Below are 24,451 nucleotides of genomic sequence, written 5' to 3' on the forward strand. Positions count from 1 at the left end.
AGGGAGGGTGCCCACGCGCAGAGGGCAGTGAGACAGGAAGGAGCGTGGTCCAGTTGCCTTCGAGGGCCCTCGGCCTGCTGAGCCCAGAGCTGGGGCTGATGGGAGGAGCGGCCTGGCGCTCCTGAACCCGTGCCTTCCATGACCTGGCTGCCACCAACGTGGCGCCCGCCACCACCCTGGGACACCAGCTTGACCGCACTCAGAGAGCTCCCGGGCACTGGAGTCCCTACTGCACCCTGCATGAGTCAGGCAGCCACCCGCCACCCGCCACTGCCACCACCAACAGGGCAGAGGGGTCCCCTGATGCTCAAGTCCTCACGGTGTCTGTACCCCTGATCGTTAGGAAACCAGGAAGGTCAAGGTGGGGCATGCTCAGTGGGGCGGGACAAGGGCCTGGCGTCCCTTAAGACCCTGGACAGCCGGAGGAGCCATGCCCAATGCAGGCCAAGAGCAGAGCCACGAGCGGCAGGCCAGGCTGCAGGCAGCCACCAGCGCGGGCCATCAGGCCGGCTCCTCCGGCCGGGCCATCAGAGGGGCCGGTCCTGCCAGGGCCTGGATGTGGACCTCGGAGCCAAGAGGATGTTTCCGCTGCTTCAAGCTGCCATGTCCCAGGCACTCTCTGGTGCCAGCGGGGGCAGCCAACGCTTGTGCTTGGCATGCTCTCCCCCCATAGCTGCCCATGGCCCTCCTACTCACCGGTGCTTGTCTCCTCCCTCGGGCTCATCTGCCTCGTCTGCGCTGCACGTGGCGCTGGAGTCGCTGTCCTGGGGGGCGCCCGAGGCCCTGGCAGGGGCTCTGCCACTCCCGCCCTCCTTCTTCTCCGCCTTGAGTGGCCCCGCGGGCACAGCCTCCGAGCTGGCCTCTGCACCCCGGGCCTTGTCCGGGTCTTCCTCCTCAGCCTCCTCCTTGCGGTCGCCCTGGACGGGCTCCTCGGGCACCGACCCAGACTCTTCCATCTTCCCTGCGTCCCCCTCGGACTCCTCAGCTGCAGGGGGCTTCTCTTCCTCCCCCTCCTCCGCTGGGGGAGCCGCGGTGGTCTCCTCCTCCTTCTCCTCCTCGGGGGCCACAGGAGGGGGCGCAGTGGGTGACGAGGGAGCTGGTGGGGGCGTGGGGGGGCCGCTGGCGTCCACGGCTGGGGCAGGCTGGGCAGGGGCCAGGGCGTCCTCAGGTGGAGGGGTGGGCGGCTCGGCAGGCGTCCCCTCGGTACCCAGGGCAGGTGGGGCTTGGGGCCCATTCTGCCCCAGGTCCTTGGCAGCCTCAGCGCGTGGAGAGGGGACGCTCTCTGTGTCGGAGCCGGTGGTGACGGCGGCTGTGCAGAAGGGCAGGGTGAGCAGAGGGGCCTGGGGTGCGGGCCGGCCCAGCCTCAGCCCAGCCAGGCCCTGCACGGCCTGCCCTCCCCAGGTGACCATGCCGACCCTGCCGCCGCGGCCCGCCAAGCCCACTCCACTGCCTATGCCAAGCCAGGCGAGGCGGCCGTGGGCGTAGGCCCTGGTTCTGAAGGGTCTCAGGCTCTCCGAGCCCAGCCCGCTCGCTGTCACCCACAGGGACCCTGGGAGGGCAGTGCCTGCTGAGTACCACGGTCACCAGTGGTGACATGCAAGGGGATCCGTGTGCACCAGGGGGCCATGGGACACCCACCCAGTGTGCAGAGCAGGGTGAGGCCTGGGCTCCAGCCTGGCTCGGGAGCCTCGATGCCCCTTCTCTGTAAAACGCGGACACCTGAGAGTCCGGGGCCAAGCCAGGCAGGGTCCCCAGGCAAGCCCTAGCCAGGCAGGCCGTGGCAGGAGCAGGCCAGGGACAGCAGGGCAGACGTGGCATAGAAGGGGGCTCGGGGGTGGCAGGGCAGTGCCTGCCAGGAATAGGCAGGCCTCAGAGGGGTCTCTGGCAGAGGGCAGTGACCACAGGCTCCCGCTGCCCGCCCGCCCCTGTGGGCCAGCCACATCCCTACCTGGGCCGCTGCATTCCCCTCGGGACACCTCACTGCCAGTGGCGGGCACAGCTAGAGGGAGCGAGGGGAGAGTCAGAAGAGGGCAGCCGGCGGCAGGCACTGGGCACCCCAGCAGCTCCACTGGCCACAATGCCCTCCCCACACGCTCACCTCCGACCTGTGTGCCCTCCCCAGGTTGCTGGTCACCAGCAGCCCACAGGGCAGGTCCAGCGCCTGTCCCCGGCCAACTGGTGATGCCACACAGGATGGGCAGCACGGTTCAAGCCCTCTGGAGCCCTTCCTGCGTCCAGCTCCACAACCCCAGGGTGCGGCCTGCAGAGACGGGCCGGCAGGGGCTGCTGCAGCCAAGCCCGAGGCTCCTTTCACCTGCTGGCCCCGCTTTCCCTCAGCCTCTCAGGGCCAGAGCAGGACAGGCCCTTCCAGAAAAGACACCGGGGGAGGAACTCGGGCATGTGCCCGGGACCATCCTGAGCCCCACTGGAAGCCTGTCACATGTGACAACTGACCTCAGCGACTTCCAAAATCAGGAGAGTCAGCGCTCTCAGTACGGAGGTTAGTTGAGTAGCCAAGGCCTCGCAGCAAGGCACAGGAGTGCTGGGCCTGGCCACACGTGTCCCTGACCACTGGACTTCCTGCCCTGCCTGGTGACCCCCTACCACAGGAAGGCGGACTCGGGTCCCATGGACAAGTGGCCAACCCTCTCAACTCTGTCCCTCGCTGCTCTGAGGAGGCCGTCTGAAGGCCGTGGAGGGGGTCCAGCAGCTGCCGGGTGGGGCTGAGAACCGGCACCTCCAGCAAGGCCCAGGGGCCGCTCTGCTGAGGACGGCCTCCATGCCTCCTCATCCCCACCTGGGACAAGACACTTCTGTGCACTGTGGCACCAGGGCCACCAGAGTACTGGGAGAGGGCTTGGCCGAGCATCCCCCATCCCACCAGGGGCTGCACAGCGCCACGGGCGGCTGGGTCTTCTGGAAGGTTCTGTGGGCAACCTCAGCCCCACCCAGCTCCTTCCTCAGCCGTCGCCCCTGGGTGCCAGGCTGATCAGGCCTCCTGGGACTGCTGTCCGTGGGGACCCCGAGGTGTCAGAGAAGCCTTGACTCTGGCGGACCGGCCCCCAGCCCCCACCCCCTCCCTGGTGGTGCGGTTCGCTCCCCACCAGCCTGGCCGGCCACCACGGACAGCGGGCAGGACTCGGGGAAGGGGCCAGCCCTCCCTCTCCTCCCCCTGGCTACAGACCCAGGCCCAAGAGAGGGAGTGGCAGCCCTGGCCTTCCTCAAGATGCAGGCCACCCGGGCTGGAGACCCAGAGCAGGCGATGCGGCCAGAACCTGTCCCTGACCCACCCCCAGCCCGGGACTACCACAGCCCAAGGACCTGACGTCCAGCCTGGAAGCTGGGCTCCGCTGGGGGATGACAGGCTGAGCTGGGGCCTGGCTGGCACTGTGCTTCCCTGGGCAGGTGGAGCCTGGGAGATTTGATGCAGGCACGGAGGCGAGAGCAACAGGAAGGGCCAGGGGGCAGCAGGCGGGGCCCTGAGCAGGACCCAAGGGCTGGCAGGGGTCCATGGCCTGGAGCCGAGGGGCCCAGCCGACGGGCGGAGCCAGGTGTCAGGCCAGGAGCGGCAACGAGTCCCATGGGCCCCTCTGCCACTGAGGTGGTGTGACACTGTCCTGGCCAAACCCACCCCGAGTATGCGAGGCCGCCCGCCGTCCACACCGCCACCTCTGCCACGGCGCCCACCCAGACCACGGCCTCGGCCTCCTCCAGGACAGGCGCTGGTACAGGCCCGGCACTAGTCCAAGCAGTGCCCTCCCGCCCGCCACCGCCACCCACTGGCCGGGGCCCTGGAGGAGGAGGCCCCTTCCCCGGCCCAGCCTCACCTTCGGCCTCCTCCGCCATCTCCTCCTCGTTCCCACTGGCACCCGAGGCCTCCATCTCCTCGTCCTCCACCACGGGCGGGAAGGCCGCCTCCTCGCTGGCTGCGGCCGGGGCTTTCTTCTTCTTCCTCCGGGCATTCCTCTCCTTCTCCTGGGGCACCGGACAGCAGGGTCAGGGCCACGGCCAGGGCTGTCCGCCCGGGGACTCCCCATGCCCGAGGCCTGGCCGCAGCTGCAAGGGACAGGAGCTGGGCACCTGCCCCTTTCCACTCAGTGGCCACACATGCCAGTGGCTATTTTTACCCGGGGCTTTATTCTTCCACTTGTCCTCGATATGCCCTGGGCACAGCCCCGGCTGCGCCGTGCGTGGCTGAGGACCCAGGACGGCCCCGGCCCGACGCCCCAGGAGACCTGTGAGCGCCATCAGTGAGGGGTTCGGGGCGGCCAGCGTGGAGCCAAGGACCTGGCACCCAAAGCCCCGGGCCTGCTGCGGGGACTGACATACGGTGGCTGCCCTCAGGCTGGCCGTTGGAAGCATCATGCAAACCCCAGAACACTCAGGTGCTGGCGCAGCCACAAAAGGGTCAGCTGGGTCAAGAGGGCACGGGGCTGAGGGTCCCAGTGGAGAGGATGGTCAGGGAGGGATTCTGCAGGGAGTCCGCACGGGAATTGAGGTGAGTAGAAAGGGAATGGCCGGCCTCGGATCCGGGAGACTGGCCTGGGGAGGTGCACACACAAAGGCCCTGGGGTCCACAAGTGGGCCCAATGGAGGAGCAGAAAGCGCTCGCAAGACAAAGCCTCTGCTGCGCGTGCCACGACCCACCCCCACACAGAGCCAGGTCCCGGCCCTCCAGGCGTGGGGAGCCACTAAACTGCTTGGGGACAGCTCCCACCCGTGTTCCTCCCCTGGAGGGACGGCTCCCCACACCAAGCCAGGAGGGCCCGGAAGCACCTGCCTACAGCTCGCCACGCCTGGCTTCAGGGTGGTCAGCAACTCTGGGCGTGTGTGGAGGCACAGGGTGCTGGGACCCGGAGGCCAGGGACTCCCTGGGAGTGGACTGTGTCCCAACAGGATGCCTATGCAGCCTGTGGTGACAGAAGGGACACAGCCTGAGCCCTCTGGGTCTCCGAGAAAGAGGACAGAGCTACCGACAGCTCGTGAGGCCCCGCGCGGGGCTACTAGTGTCCCAAAATCGTGTCCAGCGGACCTTGAAGCGGGCCTCTATTTGGAAGAGGGGTCTCTGTGGACACAATCAGTCAGGGTGACTGACTGCGTGGTGGCCCTGAGCCCAGCGTGACCGACGTCCTAGGAGATGGACGGAGGCCACGGTGGTGGAGACCCAGGTGCAGGCCCGGCCATCCCGACCAGCAGAGGCCCAGGTTCCCACACGTCAGGCCACCCAGCTGGAGGCTCTTAGGTGTCTAGGGAACTAACTGCCCCTGGGGCCCTAGGCCTGGCAGCGCCGGCCAGCTGGAGGCAGAACTTGGGAGCAGGGGCCATGCTCCAGACGTCCCTGCGGCCAGAGTGGGATCCCTTGCCACCTTGTCCCCCTCCTGAGTGAAGCAGGTCCCCCGGAGTGGCGGCCGCGAGAACCAGAGGAACAGGGCTGAGCCCTGCCCCTTAGTCGGAGTGGTCGTCACTGGCGCTTGGCCGCAGCCCCATTACGGGGATGCCCAGCTCTGCTGCCTGCACAGGCCCCAGCCTGGCCTCAGCCTGCCCACCCAGCCCCTCCGGGAGGGCCCTGGCACAAGCGGGTCATGGCGTGTGGGCTGTGGGCAGCTGGGGCCCCTTCCTCCCTGGTCTGTCTCCAGCAGACAGACTTGGGCGAGCGCTGGGCTGGAGCAGCGGGTGGCCGCTGCCCGGGCAGTGTTGGGCACGGGCACCCCATGGGCTGGCAGAACAGTTCGCCCAGCCGGCACACTGTCCCGGAGACATGAGACCCTTGCTAGGGGTCCCTGAGGCCTGGCCGCAGGCGGGTGATGGACAGCTGAGGGTCAGGAGGCTGGGCCTGGCTGCGTGGGTGCTGCATGCAGCGCCTCAGCAGCCTGAGTGGAGGTTGGGCGAGGCGCCCACTGTGCGCGGGCAGGCTGCAGGTGCTGGGTGCTCCCCAGGCCAGCTCTGTTCGCCCGCTTCAGACCCCGTGGCCCGCCTGCCTCTCTGAAAGGCCTCCCAGGTGAAGGGGCCCCTGGGCAAACCTGGAAGGCCGGGCCGGGCTGGCAGCAGCCCCGTGGCCAGGTTCACAAGCCTGGAGGAGGGTGGGCAGCTGCAGTGCAGGCAGAAACGCGGGGAGGGGATGGCGAGAGCCAGGGAGCAGGGCAGGAGGGGGCAGGCAGAGGGATGCTGTTCCCAGGAGGGCTCAAGGCCACCCTCTCCCCTGGGCTGGTCCTATGCTGACCATCGCTGACTCCTGACCCTGGTATACACACTGCCCAGAATCCACCCCTCTCCCCACTCAGCGGGGCTTCCACGCCCTCAGCTGCTCTGCAGTCCAGAGGACGCAGGAGACCAGGGCCTGCCTGAAGCCCACTTGCAGGGCAACGCTCAGGCCCTGGCCTGGAGAGTAGGGGCATGGAGCTCTGCCTGAGTGGAAGTGCCAGAAACGTGGGACCCCTTCCCCTTGGCCTGGAGCCAGCGGCACACGTGGTTCCCGAAGAACCCCCTCAGGAGGGCTGGGACGGGTGCCCTCAAGCTCCGTGTGGGGCTTCAGGACGTTGTGATGGGTGAGGATACCCCTGGCTGGCTACCACGTGCTGTGTGACCTGCTCACCCTCTCTGGGCCTCAGCAGTTACATTCAGCACACCAGCTGCCCAGAACATGTCACACAACTTCAAACCCAGCCAAATGGGGCAAGGAAGAGAGCCAGGGTGGAGGGGACCCTCTCCAGCCTACACAGTCGCGGGCAAACGTGCCGCCTGGGGATAAAAGCGCATCTCAGCTGGGGCTCACGCCCCAATTCAGTTGCCAGCGGGCCTGGGCCTGGCCGAGCCTCTTTCCCCAGCTCTAAAATGGTGAAGATGCTCATCACACAGGTCCAAGAAGTCAGAGGCAAGAGGGAGGCAGGGGGCGGAGGAGGAGCAGGAGCTGCGGCCTCCTGAATGGTCCTCAACTCCCAGCAACAGCTGTGGAGGCAGCCTGGCCCTGGGAGGCCGTCTGGCACTGCCCCGGGCGGGAACACTGGACCTCCTGCCCCTGCTGGGCCCTGCTTCCCCAGAGCTGGGCTTCCCTCCCACGGGGGCACTGGATGGCGAGGTCAGGAGGGCAGGTGCTCGCCGGCCGGCTCCTCGGCCTGCATTCCAGGTGGAGGCTGGGATTCCCGCTGAGTCAGCGCGGGCGGCGGCTCACCATCTTCAGCTTGTGCTGCTGCAGGATCTCGTCCAGGTTCTGCCGCTTCTTGTAGTTGAAGTAGAAGTTCTTACACTGGGACACGGTCTTGGAGCCCACCATCCGGGCGATGGCCGACCAGTTCCGGCCATGCTCCAGGAGACCTGTGGGCAGAGGCGCAGGTGAGGGCTGCAGGCCACCAGGCTCCTGGCCACCAGGCTCGAGGCTGGGGCCTGGGACAGTCTGGGCTCAAGGAGCAGGTGACAGTGGGGTGCCCAGGGCTGGGGCCCCTTTCGGGACTGGAGGGCTGCCCTGCAGGACAGAGCCCAGGCCGCCCTGCTACCCCTGCCCCGGCCCAGCAGCGGAGCCAGGCAGCGTGACCCGGCCTGACACTCCTCGCAGCTGCCAGGAGGCCGCGGGAGGCAGGGCTGCTTTCCGGCCACACCGTCGGTGAGCGGGAATGGGGGGGTGGAGGCTGAGATGGACCCGGGTTAAGGGGCCACCCAGAGGACCACGCAGGCCACGAGGCCCACCCGGCCTGGTTCGGCATCGGGCAGGGCTCTGCCCACAGGCACCCACTGCCTAGGGCTCTTAGCCTCAGACCACCGGTTGGAGAAGAACCCAGGCCCACCAGGCCCAGAAGTCTCCCGTCCCCAGCCTGGGCATGGCTGTCCCTGCCCCTCCTGTCCGGAAGGTCATTAATCTCCACCTCAGCAGACCTCAGACTGCACCAAGGCCGTGCGGGCAGAGGGCAGCCACCCACTCCTGCTCCCGTCCCCTCCAGCAGAGTGACCCCCAGGGCCCAGGCAGCCCTGGAGCTAAGACGGCCACCTTCTAGGGCTGGACAAGATGGTACCCAAGCGGGCAGAGGCCCCAAGGCTGCGTCCTGCTGCTGGGAAGCGGGGTGTCCAGCCCCAGAACTGCACTGGTCATGGCTCTGACAAAAATGTCCCCTAAGCAACTTTTCGGCCACTTTCCTCAAACCGAATCCAGCTGCATGTGGGTCACGGCCTGCTCGGGAGGGGCAGGGCAGGCAGCCCCTCACCCACTCACCCTCAGGCCTCAGCAGTAGGGGCACGCACCCTACAGAGCTCCCACGGAGAGAGTGGCACACACACCAAGGGGCCACCCCTCAGGGGCCAGTGGCCCTGAGGCGGCAAGGCCCTGCAGAGACTGGCTGGGTCCCGTCCTTCCTGTCCAGCCTGGGGCCATTCCCGCCCCAGGAGAGGGAAGCTGGGGTCCGGCCGCCCACCCGAGCTCCGGGCACAGAAGGGGTGGCATGGGTGAGCCCTGCTTCCAGCCCTGCTGGCCACTGGGCCCGCCTGGGGAGGCGCTGGATGGGCCACCTGCTTGCCCGCAGGCCACGGGAGCCACGTGGCTGCACACCAGCTCCTCAGGGTTCCTCAAGGACGGGCGAGGGGAGGGGCCGGGGCGTGGGATCAAGTGTAACTCGGCCCCTGACCTTTCCCTCTGCCTGCGCCAGCAGCAGCTGCAGCTCCAGAACCTGGCGGGCAGGACGTGCGTTATTTATATTTCCCCAGCCGGAGCCGAGTCCGGCAAACAGGCCAGGCGAGGAGGATCCCGCCCGGAACCCCAGGGCGGGGGCAGGTCTCCCATCTGGGCCTGCAGGGGACAGGAGGGGTGGGGCTGGGGAGCCGGGTGGGGTGGCCGCCCGGGAGGCTGACATTTCCAAACTCCATAAATAAACAAGGAGGTGCTGGGAGAGCTCTCGCCGCACGGGGAGCAGGGGCCGCCTCCTGAACCCCAGCTCACGGGCCGCGCAGCCCTGCCTGGACCTCAGGGCCTGTGTTGCCCTGGGAAGGGCTGGCATGGACCTCTGGGGGGCACAGGCTCCGCCCGGGGACCCCCAGGCTGATGGCAAGCGCAGGGAGCAGCGCGCCTGAGACTCGGAGCAGAGCCCGCCCGCCAGCCTCCAGCCCCGTGCACCTGGGGACGTCCGGAGGTCACCCTCCCAGGCAGACCTGCCCGGCCCCTCCTAACAGGGAGCCCCCGCTGGGCGTGAAAGGCAGGGCAGGGGCTCGGGGGAGGGGGACCTGTCCTCCTGCTGTCCCAGCTGCCCGGCTGCAATCTCCTGACAGCCACATCAAGGTCCCTGTCACCAGCACCCGCAGCCCCCCCCCCAACCCTGCCCGGGGCCACTCACTCACATCCTCTTATCCGCGTCTCCCCCTCGGCCAAGTTTGCCGGAAACATCCGGCCTGGAGGATGCTCCAGGGAGCGGAGCGGGGAGCAGGGGGCTGGGAGCTGGCGGCCGCGGTGCGCGCAGCGGGCTTCTGGCTGCTCTGCCTCTTCTCGGCTCAGCCTCCGCGGCCAGGCGGGAGGGAGGGGTGGGCGGGCGGAGGTGGCTGGAGGGCGGGGGCGGTGCAGCGGCCCAGCGCTCCTGAGGAGCTGCCACTGCTGTTGTCCCGTCCAGTCCCCCGGGCTGCGGCCCAGTGCCCTTCTCCGCGGGGGAGGGGGAGGTGCCGTCACTGGTGCGTGTGGGGCGCCCCCGTGCCAGGCATCACCAGGGTGCAGTGTCCACTGCTCCTCCAGGCGCCATGTGCCCGAGAGGACACAGCCAGGGAGGCCGGCCAGAAGTCCCCAGACCTCCGGCTGGACAAGACCTGCAGCCCCGGGCCCCGCGGAGCCGCGACCCCAGGCTGCCGGCAGCCCGCTCCCTCTGCTCCTGCCGCGACCTGGCCGAGCGTCAGGACTGAATGTGACCTCCAGACAAGGCTGGCGAGCGGCGGGCGGGGGCGCGTGGCAGAGGTCCAGGTCCAAGAGGGGCGGGCCCACTTGGCACAGCTCCCTCCCTCTCCCCATCCGCGCAGCGTCAGCGCGGTAGGAACAGACGAGGCCCTCCACCCCCGGCAGAAGGAGCACACAGCTTCTTCCGCTGCCACCCCCCACGCCAGTTCCACCTGCTGTCTGCCCCACCTGCCCTGCTGCTGGGCCAGCCGGCCCTCCTAGGGGGCTACGGGTGGGCAGGGTTGGCTCTGTATCCCAGGAGGAAGGGAGGAAGTTCGGGATTGAGGAGCCTCCAACCTTTGGGGTAGGGAAGGTACGGGGTCCCCAAGGGTCCCCAGCGGGCCCTGCTGCCCAGGGGTCTGGGGCCACAGCTGCCTCTTCCTTGCGTCAGCTGGATGACACCTCGGCTATGCCCCGGAACACCTGCTGGAATGTCCCCAACGGCACCCCAGCTGGACCTTGGAGTGCAACCCAGGTCAGGCGAGTCCAGGACTCCTCAGCGACCTGCCAACCCCAGCCCTGCTGGGAACGAGGCCCGTCCCACTGAGCCGCACAGTCCACGGCATGGGGGAGGGCTGGCCTTTGAAGCCACCATCCCCAAGGTGCCACTCGTGTCGCCCCTGGGCTGAAACTCTTCCCAGGAGGACCTGAAGCTTGGGAGGCTGGCCGGAGACCTCCAGCCCTGCCCGGCTCCTGCTCCACCAACTGCCCCGGCCTCACGCCCGCTGCGCCTGCGGCCTGGGCATTCTCAGGCACGGCCGTCCCCTGGTCCTGGCTCCAGGGCCCCCTCCTCAGGGAAGCCCCCGGAGCCTCCCCTAGTTTTACGATCTCGGAGGCATCTGCCCCCCTGCAACGGGCTCTTCTGTCCCCTGCTCCAGGCTGCTCCTCCCTGCGTGCGCGGGGCATGCAGGAGGCACTGGGCAGAGGCCCTGGGCACCCAGCCTGGACCTGGGGCTGCTGGCACCCCAGGGGCCCCTCTGCCCCTCCCCAGGGGAGGAGAGGCCATGGCTAGACTAGAAGGGCCCCAGGAGGCGGGAGGCCCCGCACACTAACCCACACGGTGGCCGGGCTGCGCCTGCCAGCAGCCCTGCGGTCTGGATTCCCCGACCCCACTTCTAATTTCTAAGTAAGGAGTTTCATTTTGAAGAGTCGAGAACTAGGAAGTGAAATTGACCGAGACAGGAAGTCCAGCAGGAGGTCTGAGTCCCCGCTGCCGTGGAGAAGGAGCCGGAGGTGGCGGGCTGAGTGGCACCTCTGCCAGGTACAGGGTGGGGGCTGGGCTCGCAGGGACGGCTCCCTCGCCCATCCCAGCCTGTGACCAGTGTCCTCACTCGTGGCAGCCCTGGGGGTCGATGCGCCCGCCGGGTTCCTCCCACACCTGGGCCAGCCAGGCCTCCGTGGTGCTGCCTGGAACCGCCCCCCGCCCTCCCATGGCCCAGGAGGGTCCCAGCTGCTTCCCCTGGAAACCAGCACAGACCCTAAAGGCAGGGCTCTCCCCACAACAGGGGGAGCCCAGGCCCCGCAGGAAGCAGCCAGGGCAGCAGAGGGCATCTCCCCGCACCCCACAAGAGCTTTTCCCTGAGAGACTCACCTCCAAAACAAGACCTCTGCCCCAGCATTACCAAAGGGGACAGGAAGCCCAGGTGCTGGCCACCCTGAGTGGGCTCCCAGGGACGCAGTCACCAGAGGGCCAGCTTCCCAGCTCCCTACTCTGCCAGCCATGCCACCTGGATGTCAGCCACGACTTCCACCGAGGTCCACACCTCGCCTGCCCCGCCCTCTGGTCTGCCTGAGACCTGGCCACACTCCTGGCCTCAGTGGTCCTATCTGAACCGCCAGAGGCCATCCTCTCCCAGGACGCCGTGAAGGACACACGTGTTAAAGCGCAAGGAAGCCTCCTGGGCATGCCTTCGTGCCACCCCTCGCCCACCGCCAGGGGAGCACCCCACGCTGCCCTTCCAAGGATGGGTGGCTGGGCGCAGCGTTGCAGGGCCCCGGGCACCTTGCCACAGGGCAGGCCCGCACCAGCAGCGCACAGCCCCGGCCCTTCCCAGCATGCCCACCTGGACCTGGACGCTGACTGCTGGCCCGGGAAGGCTGCAGGGCCCCGACTTCCTCCTCCTTCAGAACCAGCTCGCCAGGGTGCCCCCTGTTTGGCCAGGGCAGACGGGCTCCCCAGGGGCCACTCTGGCCTGCAGGTGGGACAGCTCGCACCGCTGCCAACCCTGGGGTGTGGCACCGTCCCTCTGGAGCCTCGGTGTCCAGCCCTGCCCACACCGGGCCAGCCTGGTGTGTGAACCTGGGCACATCACACCCCGCATGTGAGCCAGGGGTGCACCACCAGTGCAAGCCTCAGCTGCCCGGCCACGTACCCAGGCAGTCCCTGGACGGGCAGCCTGGCCGGCGCAAAATGCAAGGAAGACGGCGTGACCTCTGATGGAGCGCCGGAGGCTGGGGCAGGCCTCGCACCCAGGGCTGCCTGGACTCACATCCTTCCACTCGGCCACCACTGCCAGGATGAGAGCCCCAGCAGGAGGATGGGCGGCCGCTTACCTCCTCCTGCCTGGAGGTCAGGGAGGAGCTGGGGCCCGGAGGCCGGGGTCTGTCCCTGCCCTGGGGTGGTGTGTGGGGCGCCCCGACCCCTCCATGATGGGCTCTCTGCCCATTAGAGATGGGCAGGGGACAGGAGGAAGGGCCAGGTCAAGCTCAGAGCCAGGCCAGGCTGGCCTCCCCCAGGGGAAGAGAGCCCTACCTCCCGGCAGCGCCAGCCAGCTCTTCCCGCCCAGCCCGGCGCTGGCCCAGGGCAGGCAGCCAGGCTGCCCAGTTCCTGGGGAGGCAGCTTCCTGCAAAGACGTGATTCCCACCCAGTGGGCCCGGGCAGGCAGCCCCAGCCTGAACTCGCCAGGGACCCTGTGGCCCCAGGGCCCCCGTGTTCTTGTACTGACAGCCAAGCTCCAGTGGGGCCTCTACCTCTGCCTCACGCCTGGTTCTCAGGTTTTGACAGCGCTCGTTGGAGCACACGGCCCCTGCCACAGGGCCTTGGCACACGCCAGGCCTCTGCTGAGCCGCCCTCCCTCTCCTTGGCTGGGCCGCCTCACCCGAGCCTCATGCCGGCCCTGCTCCAGCGGCCTGCACTGCAGCCCAGCCCCAGCCCCAGCCCCTCCCCGCTGCACCACGGCGGCTCACACCTGCCGCCTGGGGGCTGCAGGCAGAAAGCAGGGCCTCCCGCGGCAGCCCTGGCACAGGAAGAGCCACTTGGCTCCGGCCCTGCCTCAGGGAGCCTCCCTGGCCGTGATGCCTCCACTGCCCTGGACACCTGCTTGGCAGGTCCCTCGTCCCAGCCCGCCCAAGGTGGGGTCCCTGCCCGGGTCAGAACGGTGGGCACCACCAGTGAGCACCTGCTGTGTGCAAAGGACCGTGGTCCCTTGGCTGTCACCCCAGGACGCCCTGCAGGCAGCACCCCAGCTCCGCACTGGACCACGGGGAAACCGAGGTGGCCCTGAGAGGGGCCCAGCCCAGGCCACGGGCTCTGGGGCACTGACCCATCTGCCCACCCAGCACTGGTGAGTGAGGCTGCTCTGGAGCGAAGTCTCTGCCAGTGTGAGGAGACAAGTGGAGCTCTGCCACGGGGCTCCGTCCATGGGGAACGCTGACCTGTGACACGGGAGCCACGTGAGGTCAAAGGCACAAGGAACGGCGAGGGCGGCCGGTCACCACCGGGTGGAGGAGGCGAGGCCAGCCTCCCTGGAGCTCCAGCGGGAGCGAGCCCTGCTGACGCTCCAGGCTGGACTTCTGGCCTCCAGAACAGCGGAAGAGTAGATTCCTGCAGCCATGAATTTCCATGGCCAAGATGAAGAAACAAAGACACAGAGAGGTCGGCTAACTTGACTGTGGTCACACAGCCAGGAAGTCTAGAGGCTGAGACCTGATTTTTCTCTAGGGCTACGATCCTGTGCAGCTCATCCTTCAAACCCAGGCTTCAGAAATCTTTCTAGATGCTTCAGCCAGCTCTAAGGTCCCAGGGTCCTGGGACAGGCTCTGACCCCGTGCCCTTGCCCCACAATGGGCGAAGGATGGGTGGATGCCATCGCCTGGGGCACCGCTCCTGCCTCTGGGTTTCCGCGGGCCAGGCAGCCTCCACACCTGTGGGCTGTGGAGAAGGATTGGCTGCCAGCACCTGCCCCGCCCCCGCCTGAGCCCAGGGCCGTCAGCAGCCACCCAGCACGGGGATGGTCCAGCTGCAGCTGGGCACGCCGGCACTGTGGTAAACGTCGCTGAGCAGAGCCCGGCGCACAGGGACCCCAGGGCGCTGCTGCTTCTCCAGGGGCAGGACCCGTGATGAGCTCACTGCTGGGCTGCAGACCCAACCTTGAGACCGCGGGGCACCCCTGTCCTAGCCGCCCTCTGCCTTCAGATCTGCCCTTCCAGAAGCGAGAGAGGGTGCCCACCTCCTGGCATGCGGGCAACAGGGACGGCACGCAGGACCAGAGAGGCGGAGGGACGTCCGAGTGCGGACCCCAGCAGGCGCACCCCGGGTCCCAGAGCCAACAGGCGGTGGTGCCAGGTGGCCCCTGTGCTCAGAAACCAGTGCCACTTCATGAGGGCCCGAGCACAGGTGCCACCAGCCAGCAGGGAGCCACCCTGCAATGGGGGCGCAGCCACAGGAAGCCAGGGGGTGAGCTCGGGGCTCCAGACACTCCTGGAGCGCAGCTGCTTGCAGGGGCTCCAGAACAGCAGGCCCCAAGGGCCCAGAGCGCATTAGTGGTGCCGGGCTGTGCGCTAGGGCCGGGCGAGCCGCTAATGGGCGAGGGACTTCCGTCTGGAGAGAGCTCTGGAACCGGGCGGGAGGCGTGCCTAAGGCCACTGCTGGCTCTCCATCCAGCCACCATGCCGGTAAGCACATGTCCCCACCGTACGTGGGAGGAAACTCACACCACTTCAGGAGCCTTAGAACGCACAGGAAGCGACGGAGGGGACAAAGAGGGCGTGGAGATCGAGCAGGTGCCCAGTCGGCAGCCCCGCTGGGACCCTGAGCAGAACCTGGACCTTCAAGGGGACCAGGGCAGAGCCAGGGGTCGGGGTCTCTCCAAGCCACCTGGGCCTGGGGGCTCTGGAGGAGGCCGCGCTCGGGGAAGAGGGGCTTGTGCCCAGAGGGGAGGGGCAGAGGTTCCAGGAGGGTGCGGGCTATGCAGGGTCCTCAGCTCCGCGGCCACCACTGGGCAGTCCTGAGATCCAGGCCCCAGCTCCAGGCCCTCGGCACCCATGCCAAGGGGGCAGGTGAGGACGGCCGGCAGCCACACCCAGGACACTCTCAGACACCTCCCCGCCCCAAGCCGCCTGCTGCGCTGCGGCCACCACCTGGCAGCTTCTGAGAGAGAAGCCTGGGGGACAAGAGCCGGAAGCCTGGGCTGCTGGGCCCCACGTGCAGCTCTGTGCCATCCTTGGCCTCTGCCCCGGGGTTCCTGTAAAGTGGGGGCAGGGGGTGGGGACAGGACCCATCTCCCAGCCAGCAAGGCAAATGACCGCCACCACGCAAACTGGGCAGCGGGTGCACCCACCTCAGCACCCCATGAGCCCGGAGGAGTCGCGGCCAGCACAGGCCCCACGTGTGGGGGCTGAGGACAAAGAGCCCTCCCTGGACCTGGACATCCCTCCCACTTGGACACCAAGACACCCACGCTTGGACACCTACACCTGGACACATGGACCTGGACACCAGGACACCCATGCCCGAACGAAAGGACACCCACGCCTGGACGCCAGACACCCACACCTGGACACCAATACCTGGACGCCAGGACACCTACACCTGGACACATGCACCTGGACACCAGGACACCCACGCCTGGACGCCAGGACACCCACACCTGGACACCAGGACACCTACACCTGGACACATGCACCTGGACACCAGACACACATGCCTGGATGCCAGGACACCTACACCTGGACACCAGGACACGCACGCCTGGACACCAGGACACCCACGCCTGGACACCAGGACACCTACACCTGGACACACACACCTGGACACCAGGACACCTACGCCTGGACACCAGGACACGCACACCTGGACACCAGGACACCCACGCCTCGACACCAGGACACCCACGCCTGGACACCCACACCTGGACACCTATACCTGGACACATGGACCTGGACACCAGGACACCCATGCCCTGATGCTAGGACACCCACGCCTGGACGCCAGACACCCACACCTGGACACATGGACCTGGACACCAGGACACCCACGCCTGGACGCCAGGACATCCGTCCTGCTCAGACAGGCAGGTCAAGGCCGAGTGGAGCCAGCAAGCCTAGGAGTGAGGGGCTCAGCCCCAGGGACACGTCACCCGCCATCCCAGTCCGACTTGCAGGCACTGGGCCCTGGAGGCGCTGGGCAACCTGGCTCTGACCCTGCCCGCCACAAGGTCACCAGCAGCTGGGATGGCTTCTGCTTGCACCCCGGCAAGGCCGAGACGCAGCCCCAGCTCCTCGACGTGGGCCTCTGCTCCGCCCGCCCCTGACCAGGTGGCCCCGTCCTCTCCAGAACTGCCCTCCGATCAGGGACATGCTAACCCAGGACAGAGGTCCAGGGTCCCACTGCCTGGAGCCCAGGAGGGGTCTTCTGAGCGCTGCACAGGAGCTGAAGCCTGTGAACGTCTCTGACCCGTGACCCTGGTGGACGCCTGCGAGCTCTGCCCTGCCCTGGAGGTGCCCAGGTTTGCCGCCGCATCCACAGGACAACGGTGCTGGCCACGGAGAGCAGCAGAGGGGGCACAGCTGGGCATGTGCTCCGGCTGGGTCCCGACGTCACCAGAGGGCCAACCAAAGCCAGCCTCTGGGGGGACAGGCTCGGACAGCAGGGGCCCGCCCCCAGCCTCCACCCTGGCAGAGCCTCCACCCTGGCAGAGCCTCCCGCGCGGGCGCCAGGCGCCGGACCCACCTTTCTTGGCCGTCTCCATCTCCTCCTCGGTCCACCGAGAGCTCTCGTTCATCTCCAGGGAAGCTGTGGAGCAAGGAGAGGCCGTCGGCAGGCGCCGGGGAGGCCCTGCCCAGCCTGCTGAGGGCAGGGGCCTCGTGGTTGCCTCGCTTCTCCGACCCTCACAGAGAGGCTGCCCCTCTCCAGCGGGCACCCACGGTGGTGCCCGACTCTTGGGCTGCATGCCAGGCGGGCAGGCACTGAGCAGAGCCACGGGCCTCCACTCGCAGCCTCCACTCAGCCTGCCAGGCTGGGAGGACGGCAACCACCCCTTCACAGACAGGGAAGCTGAAGCGGCCGGGGCTGTGCCGGCCGTCCCTGCCCAGTCCTGCTGGAACCGGGGGCCCTGGGGATGGCGTAAGGCAGGGGTAACAGGTGGGCCTTGGGGGCAGCTCCCAGGTCCCGCCTCAGGAGGCCCAAGCCCTCCCCAGCCGGGACTTTGCAAGTGCCCGCAGACGACCCGAGGGTCCCCGCAGACCCACCCCAGCTCGAGGACTCCTGTCCCAGAGGGTGATATACTCTCCCTGGCTGTCCCAGGACAAGACTGGGCCCCTGGCGTCACTGAGAAGGGACCGGCTGGCCTTGGGCTGCGGCAGAGGTGGCCGCTTCTGCCATGGCCCATTTCGGAACCTCCCCCTGCCTTCCCAGGACGTGAGACCAGCCCGTCCCCTCAGCTTGCCCCGCAGACTCAGCGCCTGGAACTGAGCCTTGCCCGAGGGCTGGCGGAGCAGAGGCCAGGCCTGCAGGCGGTAAACACGAGACCTCCAGCTGCAGAGGCCACCACGGCCTCCCGGCCCTGCTGCCGTGGCCCAGCTGCCTGCCTGTGGGGGCCAGGGCATGGGGAGGACTGTCTCCAGAGGCCAAGTGTTGGTGAGCCTCCGCCACAGGCCTCCGTACGCCACCACCAAGGGGCAGCTGGCAACCACCTACAGCTGGCGTGGTTGAGCTCAGATGCCAACCACCTCTGCCACTTCACTGGGGCTAAGCCCCGAGCTGCCCGGGGAAAGGCTGGTCCCGGCCACCCCTCCCGGGACCGCACACGAGCCCTGGCAGCGCAGGCCAGGTGGAGTCCGGAAGTGAAGCCTGCCTGCATCCGCCCGCCCGGGGAAGAAGCCCTGGGACAGAGGCCGGGCTGCGCCAGGTCCCCACAGGGCCAGCCAAACACCAGATGGAGCAGGACAGACACACATCTGCTGCCCCCTGTGGCTGGACTTGGGAACGGCGGCCTGTGCCTGCGCCCACTGCCTTTTGCGGGCAGTGAGGACGAGTTCTTCCTGGGCGGGAGGAGAAACCGAGGCCCAGGAGGTGGAGGCAGGGGCCCAGAGGCCTGCCAGGGCAGAGGGCGGGGTGTGGACAGTTAAGCCCAAGTCCTCCCGAAAGGGGCGCTGCTTCTCCCTCTTCCACTGCTGCTGTGGACATGCGGCCGCACGAGGCCAGAACCGAGGTAGCCACCATGGAGCTTGAGCCTGCTCCCGACTCAGGTCAGACAGTGGACACCCAAGCTCCCACACCCAGCAGGCTCTGTGCCCTTCCCATGTAGCACGCCACTTGTCCTCTCAACCCAGGGAGACAGGCAGCCACTGTGATTCCTCTGTGTATAGAGGACACTGAGGCACAGAGAGGTTTAGGAACTCGCCCCAGGTCACACAGCAAGTTCAGTGGCTATCACTGGGACTTGAATTCCAACCACCAGAAACAAGCGCCTGTCTGCAGGCCATTAAAAATTCCATGTGGGCAGGCCCCCCTCCCTGCCCCCGCCTGCCCGCTCACCCAGCTCGGCGCTCTGTTGAGGGGTCGCAGCCTCCTCGTGGCTGGCCTCGTTGGCCATGGAGCGCGTGATGCGGCCTTTGCGGCGGCCCTGGCTGTTGGCAGTTTTGCGGCCTTTGGAGGCCACGGCCTCCTTCTCATCGTTGTCCTCCCCAGAAGTGTCCTCGGTCTTCTCCCTAAAGGCCAGCAGGGGACACAGGAGTGGCTTGGGAACAGGGAACCCCAAGGCAGCTGGAGACCTCGCCGTTTCCTGTGGCGGCTCACCAAAGGGAGTGCAGGGGAGACACCGTGGGGGCCGGCCAGCGGCTACCACCAGGACCGCCGCTCCCCACGGGAGGGCAAGGCAGGGCAGCAGGCCACCTGCGCTCAGGAGCGAGGGGCGCGGGGTTGTGCCAGCAGGCAGGCAGGGCCCAGGACCTGCGGCCTGGCACGGTGTCCACCAGGGTGCTGAGAGGCACGCACCAGGAAGGACAGCGCCCAGCCTCGCACACCTGGGCTCCGAGGAGCCGGGGGCACGAGAAACACCCTGGTCGTGGCGGGCACGGCGGACTCTCCCAGGGCCCTGGCCGAGTGCGCAGGCCGGGCAGCCTTACTTGGCCAGCTCCTCCCGGTCCTGGTCCGGGTCGGGCTTCTCCTCCTCCTTCTCTGCCTCCTTCTCCTCCTTCTCCTCCTGGCCGCCCCGAGGCATCTGCTGCTGCTGCTGCTGCTGCTGCTGCTGCTGCTGCTGCTGCTGCCGGCAGGGAGGGCGGGGGTGGGCGTGAGGCGGGTGCTCCCTGCACCTGGGCCCAGCAGGCTGGGGAGGGCGCGACAGCCAGCGGGGCTGGGGGCACGAGGCCCACACACGGGCTCCCAAGGGTGCGGTGGGAGGCGCCAGCGCGACTGGCGGTCCTGACCTCCCAGGGCCCTGCTTTCCCGCGGCGAGCGCGCGGCCGCCTCGAGCGGGCCAGGAGGGGAAGCAGAGGAGCCCGGGGCTCTCAGAGGGCATCTGGCGTGGGTGCCAAGCAGGGCACATGCAGCCACGCCTGGGGGAGGCGCTGTGGCCAGCATCTGGCAGGACCCGGGCCACACTTGGTGCCCGGCCTGCCGAGGGAGCTCAGGCCTCCCCCGGAGCTGCGGGGAGCCCCAGGCCTGTGGGAAGCGGGCGGCCGCGGTGCCTGGCCACTCTGCCTGGCTGCTGCACTGGCCTCCAGGGGGCGGAGAACAGAGGCCCACAGGCGGATCCCCACAGGCGGATCAGAGGCCCGGAGAACCTGCCTCCTCAGGGGCCCCGCGGTCACCTTGGGCCCCCCAGGCAGGAAGTCAGTGCCCCCACCGCCTTTCTCCGAAGCCCACGCGACTCCCCCACGCGACTCCCCTCAGCCACCCGAAGCCGCCCTCCCCGCCAGGAGCCAGCGGAATAGAAAAGGGCAGCGAGGGGCCGTCACGTCCGGCTGCAACCAGGAGCTGGGACACTGCTACTCCCGCCAGGGAGGGGCAGCACAGGGGCATGGGTGGACGCTGGGCACCCAGCAGGGGCTCTGCCCACACAGAAACTCCTGGGCCCTCCCCTGCAGACCCCCGTAGCCACCGGCCGCCGGCTCCTCCCAGGCCGCCAGGTGTCCTTCAGCCAACACCCCAGGTGCCCGGCAGGCAGGGCCTCTCCTGCAGCTGACCCGCAAGCAGGAGCCAGGACAGCCGTCGCTGGTCACTCCAGCAGTGTCCCCTGACCAACGCGCCTGAGGCAGGCAGAGCGGGTGAGCAGGGCCCAGAACAGGGGAGCCCGCAAGGCTGACTCGGAGGCTCATCTCCGCTGGTCAGACCTCCCTGGACACGGCACCCAACGGCCACAGCCCGGATCCCGTCACAGGGGGCCTGGTGACGCCAAGGCCACCGCAGCTGTGCCTGCCGAGCGCTGCCCTCCCAGCCTGCGGTCTCCCTCCGGAAGCTTCTCCCTCTGTCCCTCCCAGGAGGGGCAGTGGCCACAAGGCCTCCTCCAGGCTGCTGTCCCCTGGGCCTGCCCAGCGAGGCTCACTGACCCCACAGGGCCTCACCACGGACCCGATGCAAGCTGGTGTCCACGGCCCGGCCGAGGCAGCTGCACCCCATGGTGCCTCGGCGCCACACTGTCCAGGCAGGCCGACTCCGGGAGGGCACCTTCCTGCCAATCCTCACGAGGCCCCTCTGAGGACGGGGCCACGGGGAGGGCGCCGCTGGGGTCGTGACGCTCAGCCTCCGTGTGCTCTGTACGGACGGCTGCCCTGCCGGGGTCCTGAGACTCGCTGGTAACCTGGCCAGGGCGTCACGCGCCCACCCGGCTCCTGCCCGAGCTCTGCCAGCACGATGGGACCACCGCCCGACAGCCGGGCCAGCGGGCAGGACGGCTGTCCCTCTGTGCACTCGGAGGCACTGGCAGGAGGACCCAGAGTGGGGAGAGGTGGTGGCCCGGCGGGCAGGGCGAATGGCCCGCTGTCCCCAGGCCCAGCAGGGTCTCGGCTCACCACCCCTGGCCAGGACCCGCGGCATTCCCGTGGCTGCCCTGTCCGCTGGCCCTGCCGGGCCTGCCCGTGAACGCCCTGCCCTCCTGGGCCCCACCACTCGCTGCTCACGGCTGACAGGGCTCCTCCACGTCAGTCCGTTTTACAGAAAGGACAGGGGCATGGGGAGGGCCGGGACTCACACCCGGGCCTGCGTTCTGCCCCCAGCCCTGGTGTCCCCAAAGCTGTCCCGCGAGCGGCCAGAAGTGCCAGTCGGCACCAGAACCCAGTCTCGGTTCCGCCCGCCCCTCAGGAGGCTGCCGGGTGCCAGGCCTCGCCACTGCCTTCTCCCTGCCAGATCAGCAAGGGCAGGGGCTCAGCAAGACCAGGACCCTGAGCTGGGCACCTCTTGTGGCTGCAGATGACGGGGAGAGTGGCTGTGTCCCTGGGGGCAGTGACCGTGGGTCACGGAGCCTGGAGTTCCCCCCTCACCGCCGCAGGGTCACTCCACCTGCCCTGAGGGACCCAAGAAGGCAGGAGGCCCCTCACAGCTTCCTGGGGGCCTGCGGGGGCTCGTTGGCTCCGCCCCCAGGCCTGAGGCTCCGCCCACGGCAGGTCAACGCTGACTGGCTAGGCCTCTGCTTCAAGCCCCACCCCGGGGGTCACACACCTGCCCTGCTGGACTCAGGGGCGATGGAGGGCCAGGGCCCCCGAGGCCTGGAGGTTGCAGTCTGCTGCCTGCCACACCTGTGCCAAGAGCGTCAGCAGCTCCCCACGGGTCCCGGGGATCCGTGTTTGGACAACTCCCAGGCCATTCCAAGGGCACCCACTCTGGGAGTTGGGACCAGTCCAGGACCGGCACGTTCCCTAGACGGCCAGGTAGTGAGACCCTCTGCATGGCGGCCGCCCAGGCCCCGCAGCACCTGCTTAGCTCTGCCAGCCAGCGTCCCAAGCTGGTCCCCAGCAAAAAGGCATGTCACTATGTGACAACTGAGCCTCAGTTCAAACGAGGTGGGTGGGCCACACCCGCTGCACCAGCCCATGCAAGCCCCGGTCTCAGGGAGACCCCTGCACCTGGGGGGCTCGGGGCCGAGATGCTTCTCCAACATTGCCAGGGTGTGACGCCCACGGAGGCCTCTCGCCCAGCCTAAGTGACCCTGGGATTCCACGCTCACGGCGGGCGCTGGCCTGCTTTCCTGTCGCGCAACTGGCCAGGCTGACTGTGGGCTCTGTGCCCAGGGCTGTCGGAAATGTCCTCCCAAACCACAGCATAGGATCCACGGCCAGCCAGCCCATCGTTCAAATCCCCAAAGGACCCTGCTTCCAGCCAACGGGACCAAGAGCCAGCCTCGCCGACGGACACCTGGCGAGGCTGTTGCCTCCTGAGCTCACTTTTGAGTCTTCGGTCCTCCCAGAGCCCTGGTATCACCCACTTTATAGGAGAACGCAAAGACGCAGAGGGGCTGAGAAAGATGCCCAAGGTCACAGAGCATTCCTCAGCCAGGTCATCCAGCCAGGTGCTCGGCCTCAGGCCTTGGACTGCGGCTCCTCCCTCGCCACTGAAGCCAAAGGCCGCCATCAGCTGCTCGTTCCCTCCCCAAGCTGACCAGGAGGGCTGATAGAACAGGACAGTGGAGGCTCCCACCGGCGGGACGGGAAGGGGCCAGAACAGGCGCCTCTGGGCCAGTCTAGGCTCAGGTGACGCAGGAGAAGAGGGGCGTCTGGGGAGGGTCCTGGGAGCCAGAGACACGGCAGCTGGTGGCCCACCGTGCTCGCCAAGGGCCTCGCTGGCTCAGGGCGGAGGCCTGGGGCTGGGGTTCCCTGGTGGGGAGGTGGGTTCAGGGACCTTGAGAAGGTGTCCTTGAAACAGCTCTGGTGGGCCAGCGGGCGCCCTGGCAGAGCGCCTGCTGAGCACGCGGGCCCGGGTTCCGCACCCCAACAACAGAGGCGTCGGGAGGCCCCAACCAGACGGAACGCCCGCTACTCATGCTGAGCCCTGGCTATCCTCGTCCCTGGGCCCCCTGCCAACGGCACCGTGTGAGGAGACAGGACGTGGCAGTGGCTGGGCATACCTTCTGGCCCACCAGGGACGGGAACGGGGAAGGGGCCTGGAGGAAGTGCTCCTTCAGCCCCTGGCAGTGGGCACTGCAGCCTGAGCCCCCACCCGACTCAGCAGCGCCCCTGCAGAGGGGGGCTTCGGCGAAGGCCCACAGAGTGGGCACCACCTTATTTACATATCGGCTGTCTGGGGACAGCCCAGGGCCTCGTGCTAGGCGGGGCCAGTACCGCTGAGCCACACCCCAGCCTCAGGCTCCACGTTAGCTCCTCAGTGGGACCCTCCCCTCTGCCCCAATGATATCCAGGTCCCTACCCGACACCAGGGCGCTCTGCCGCGCCTTACCGGTCCCTCAGGGACCCCCTCAGGGCTCACTGCAGGCTCCTGGATGGTGCCACAGTTGCCCTGCCCCGGGGCCTTTGCACTGCCTGCGCCCACAACCACCTGGGGCTTCCCTGCCTGCTGCTCCTCCCGACTCTGCCTCTCAGCCTGCACCTCAGAGCTGGCCACTTGCTCCTGCAGACTCACCTCCTGAGGAGGCTCGCGCTCTGCTGCCTTGACCACAGGGAGCTGCCTACGTGCAGCTGCATCCACGAGGACTCTGCAAACACCTGAACAGGCCGCCGCCCACAGGGGCCCCGCCGGCTCTGGGCCCCGGGCAAGCGGTGCCCGGGATGCCCTGCCTGGCAGCACCCGTGCGCCGTCCCTTCCACCTCGGGCATGGTCCGTGGAGGACGGGCCTGCAGGGGCCAGGTCTCCCCTGTGCTTGGCCTGGCCCACATGGAGGCCAAGCCCTCCAACATCTCTCACCCAGGCACCCGAGCTGCTCGCTCCATCCCACGACCGGACCCTCCTGAAGAACAGCCGCCCCTGGGGAAGGCCAGCCTCTCCCCAGCAGTGCTGGGCAGGGAACCAGGGACATCTGTTCACCTTGGCCCTGAAGCTGCATAGTCCACCAGCCTGCAGCCGGGGCCAGCCGGGAGGACAGCACAGCCCCAGGCTAGAGGCCCGTCTGGCCCCGTCTGGCCCCGCCCGGACACCCAGGGCCTTCCACAAGAAGCAGGCGCCCTCACCCTGGCCTGGGCACTGAGGCCTGGCCTGCCCCCGAGTCCCTGCCACCTGCCTTCCAGGGATTTCAGGGACTGAGGGGTGGCCAGGCCCTGGAAATCAACACAACCACAGTGGCCGTCTGCCCTGAGCAGCCTGCCAGGTCACTATGTCCTTGTGCACACTCCAAGCCCCAGGGAGAGCCACAGCGACAGGAACAAGGACAGCCGTCTCTGGGAGGGGGCTTG

At 68.3% G+C, this 24,451-nt stretch overlaps 1 protein-coding gene and 1 long non-coding RNA gene across 6 annotated transcripts in view; both read right to left on the reverse strand.

The window, feature by feature from the left end:
- Positions 1-24,451, reverse strand: part of NCOR2 (nuclear receptor corepressor 2) — a 99,083-nt gene that overhangs the window by 29,051 nt on the left and 45,581 nt on the right. The window contains 7 exon segments of the mRNA XM_079150438.1: positions 697-1,309; positions 1,949-1,999; positions 3,828-3,975; positions 7,169-7,311; positions 16,845-16,907; positions 18,651-18,823; positions 19,241-19,380. Of these exon segments, the coding sequence (XP_079006564.1) occupies positions 697-1,309; positions 1,949-1,999; positions 3,828-3,975; positions 7,169-7,311; positions 16,845-16,907; positions 18,651-18,823; positions 19,241-19,380 (1,331 nt within the window).
- Positions 15,660-16,370, reverse strand: LOC306667757. Of its 5 annotated transcripts, none has more exons than XR_013765632.1 (3): positions 16,139-16,370; positions 15,799-16,009; positions 15,660-15,740 (listed from the first exon to the last, which is right to left on the reverse strand). It is a non-coding gene; the product is annotated as an uncharacterized lncRNA (long non-coding RNA). The 5 variants fall into 5 exon arrangements; XR_013765633.1 differs by having other exon boundaries at positions 15,799-16,051; XR_013765634.1 differs by having other exon boundaries at positions 15,799-16,023; positions 16,131-16,370.

This window comes from Sciurus vulgaris (genome assembly GCF_902686455.1).
Source record: "Sciurus vulgaris genome assembly, chromosome: 8".
NCBI lineage: Eukaryota > Metazoa > Chordata > Mammalia > Rodentia > Sciuridae > Sciurus > Sciurus vulgaris.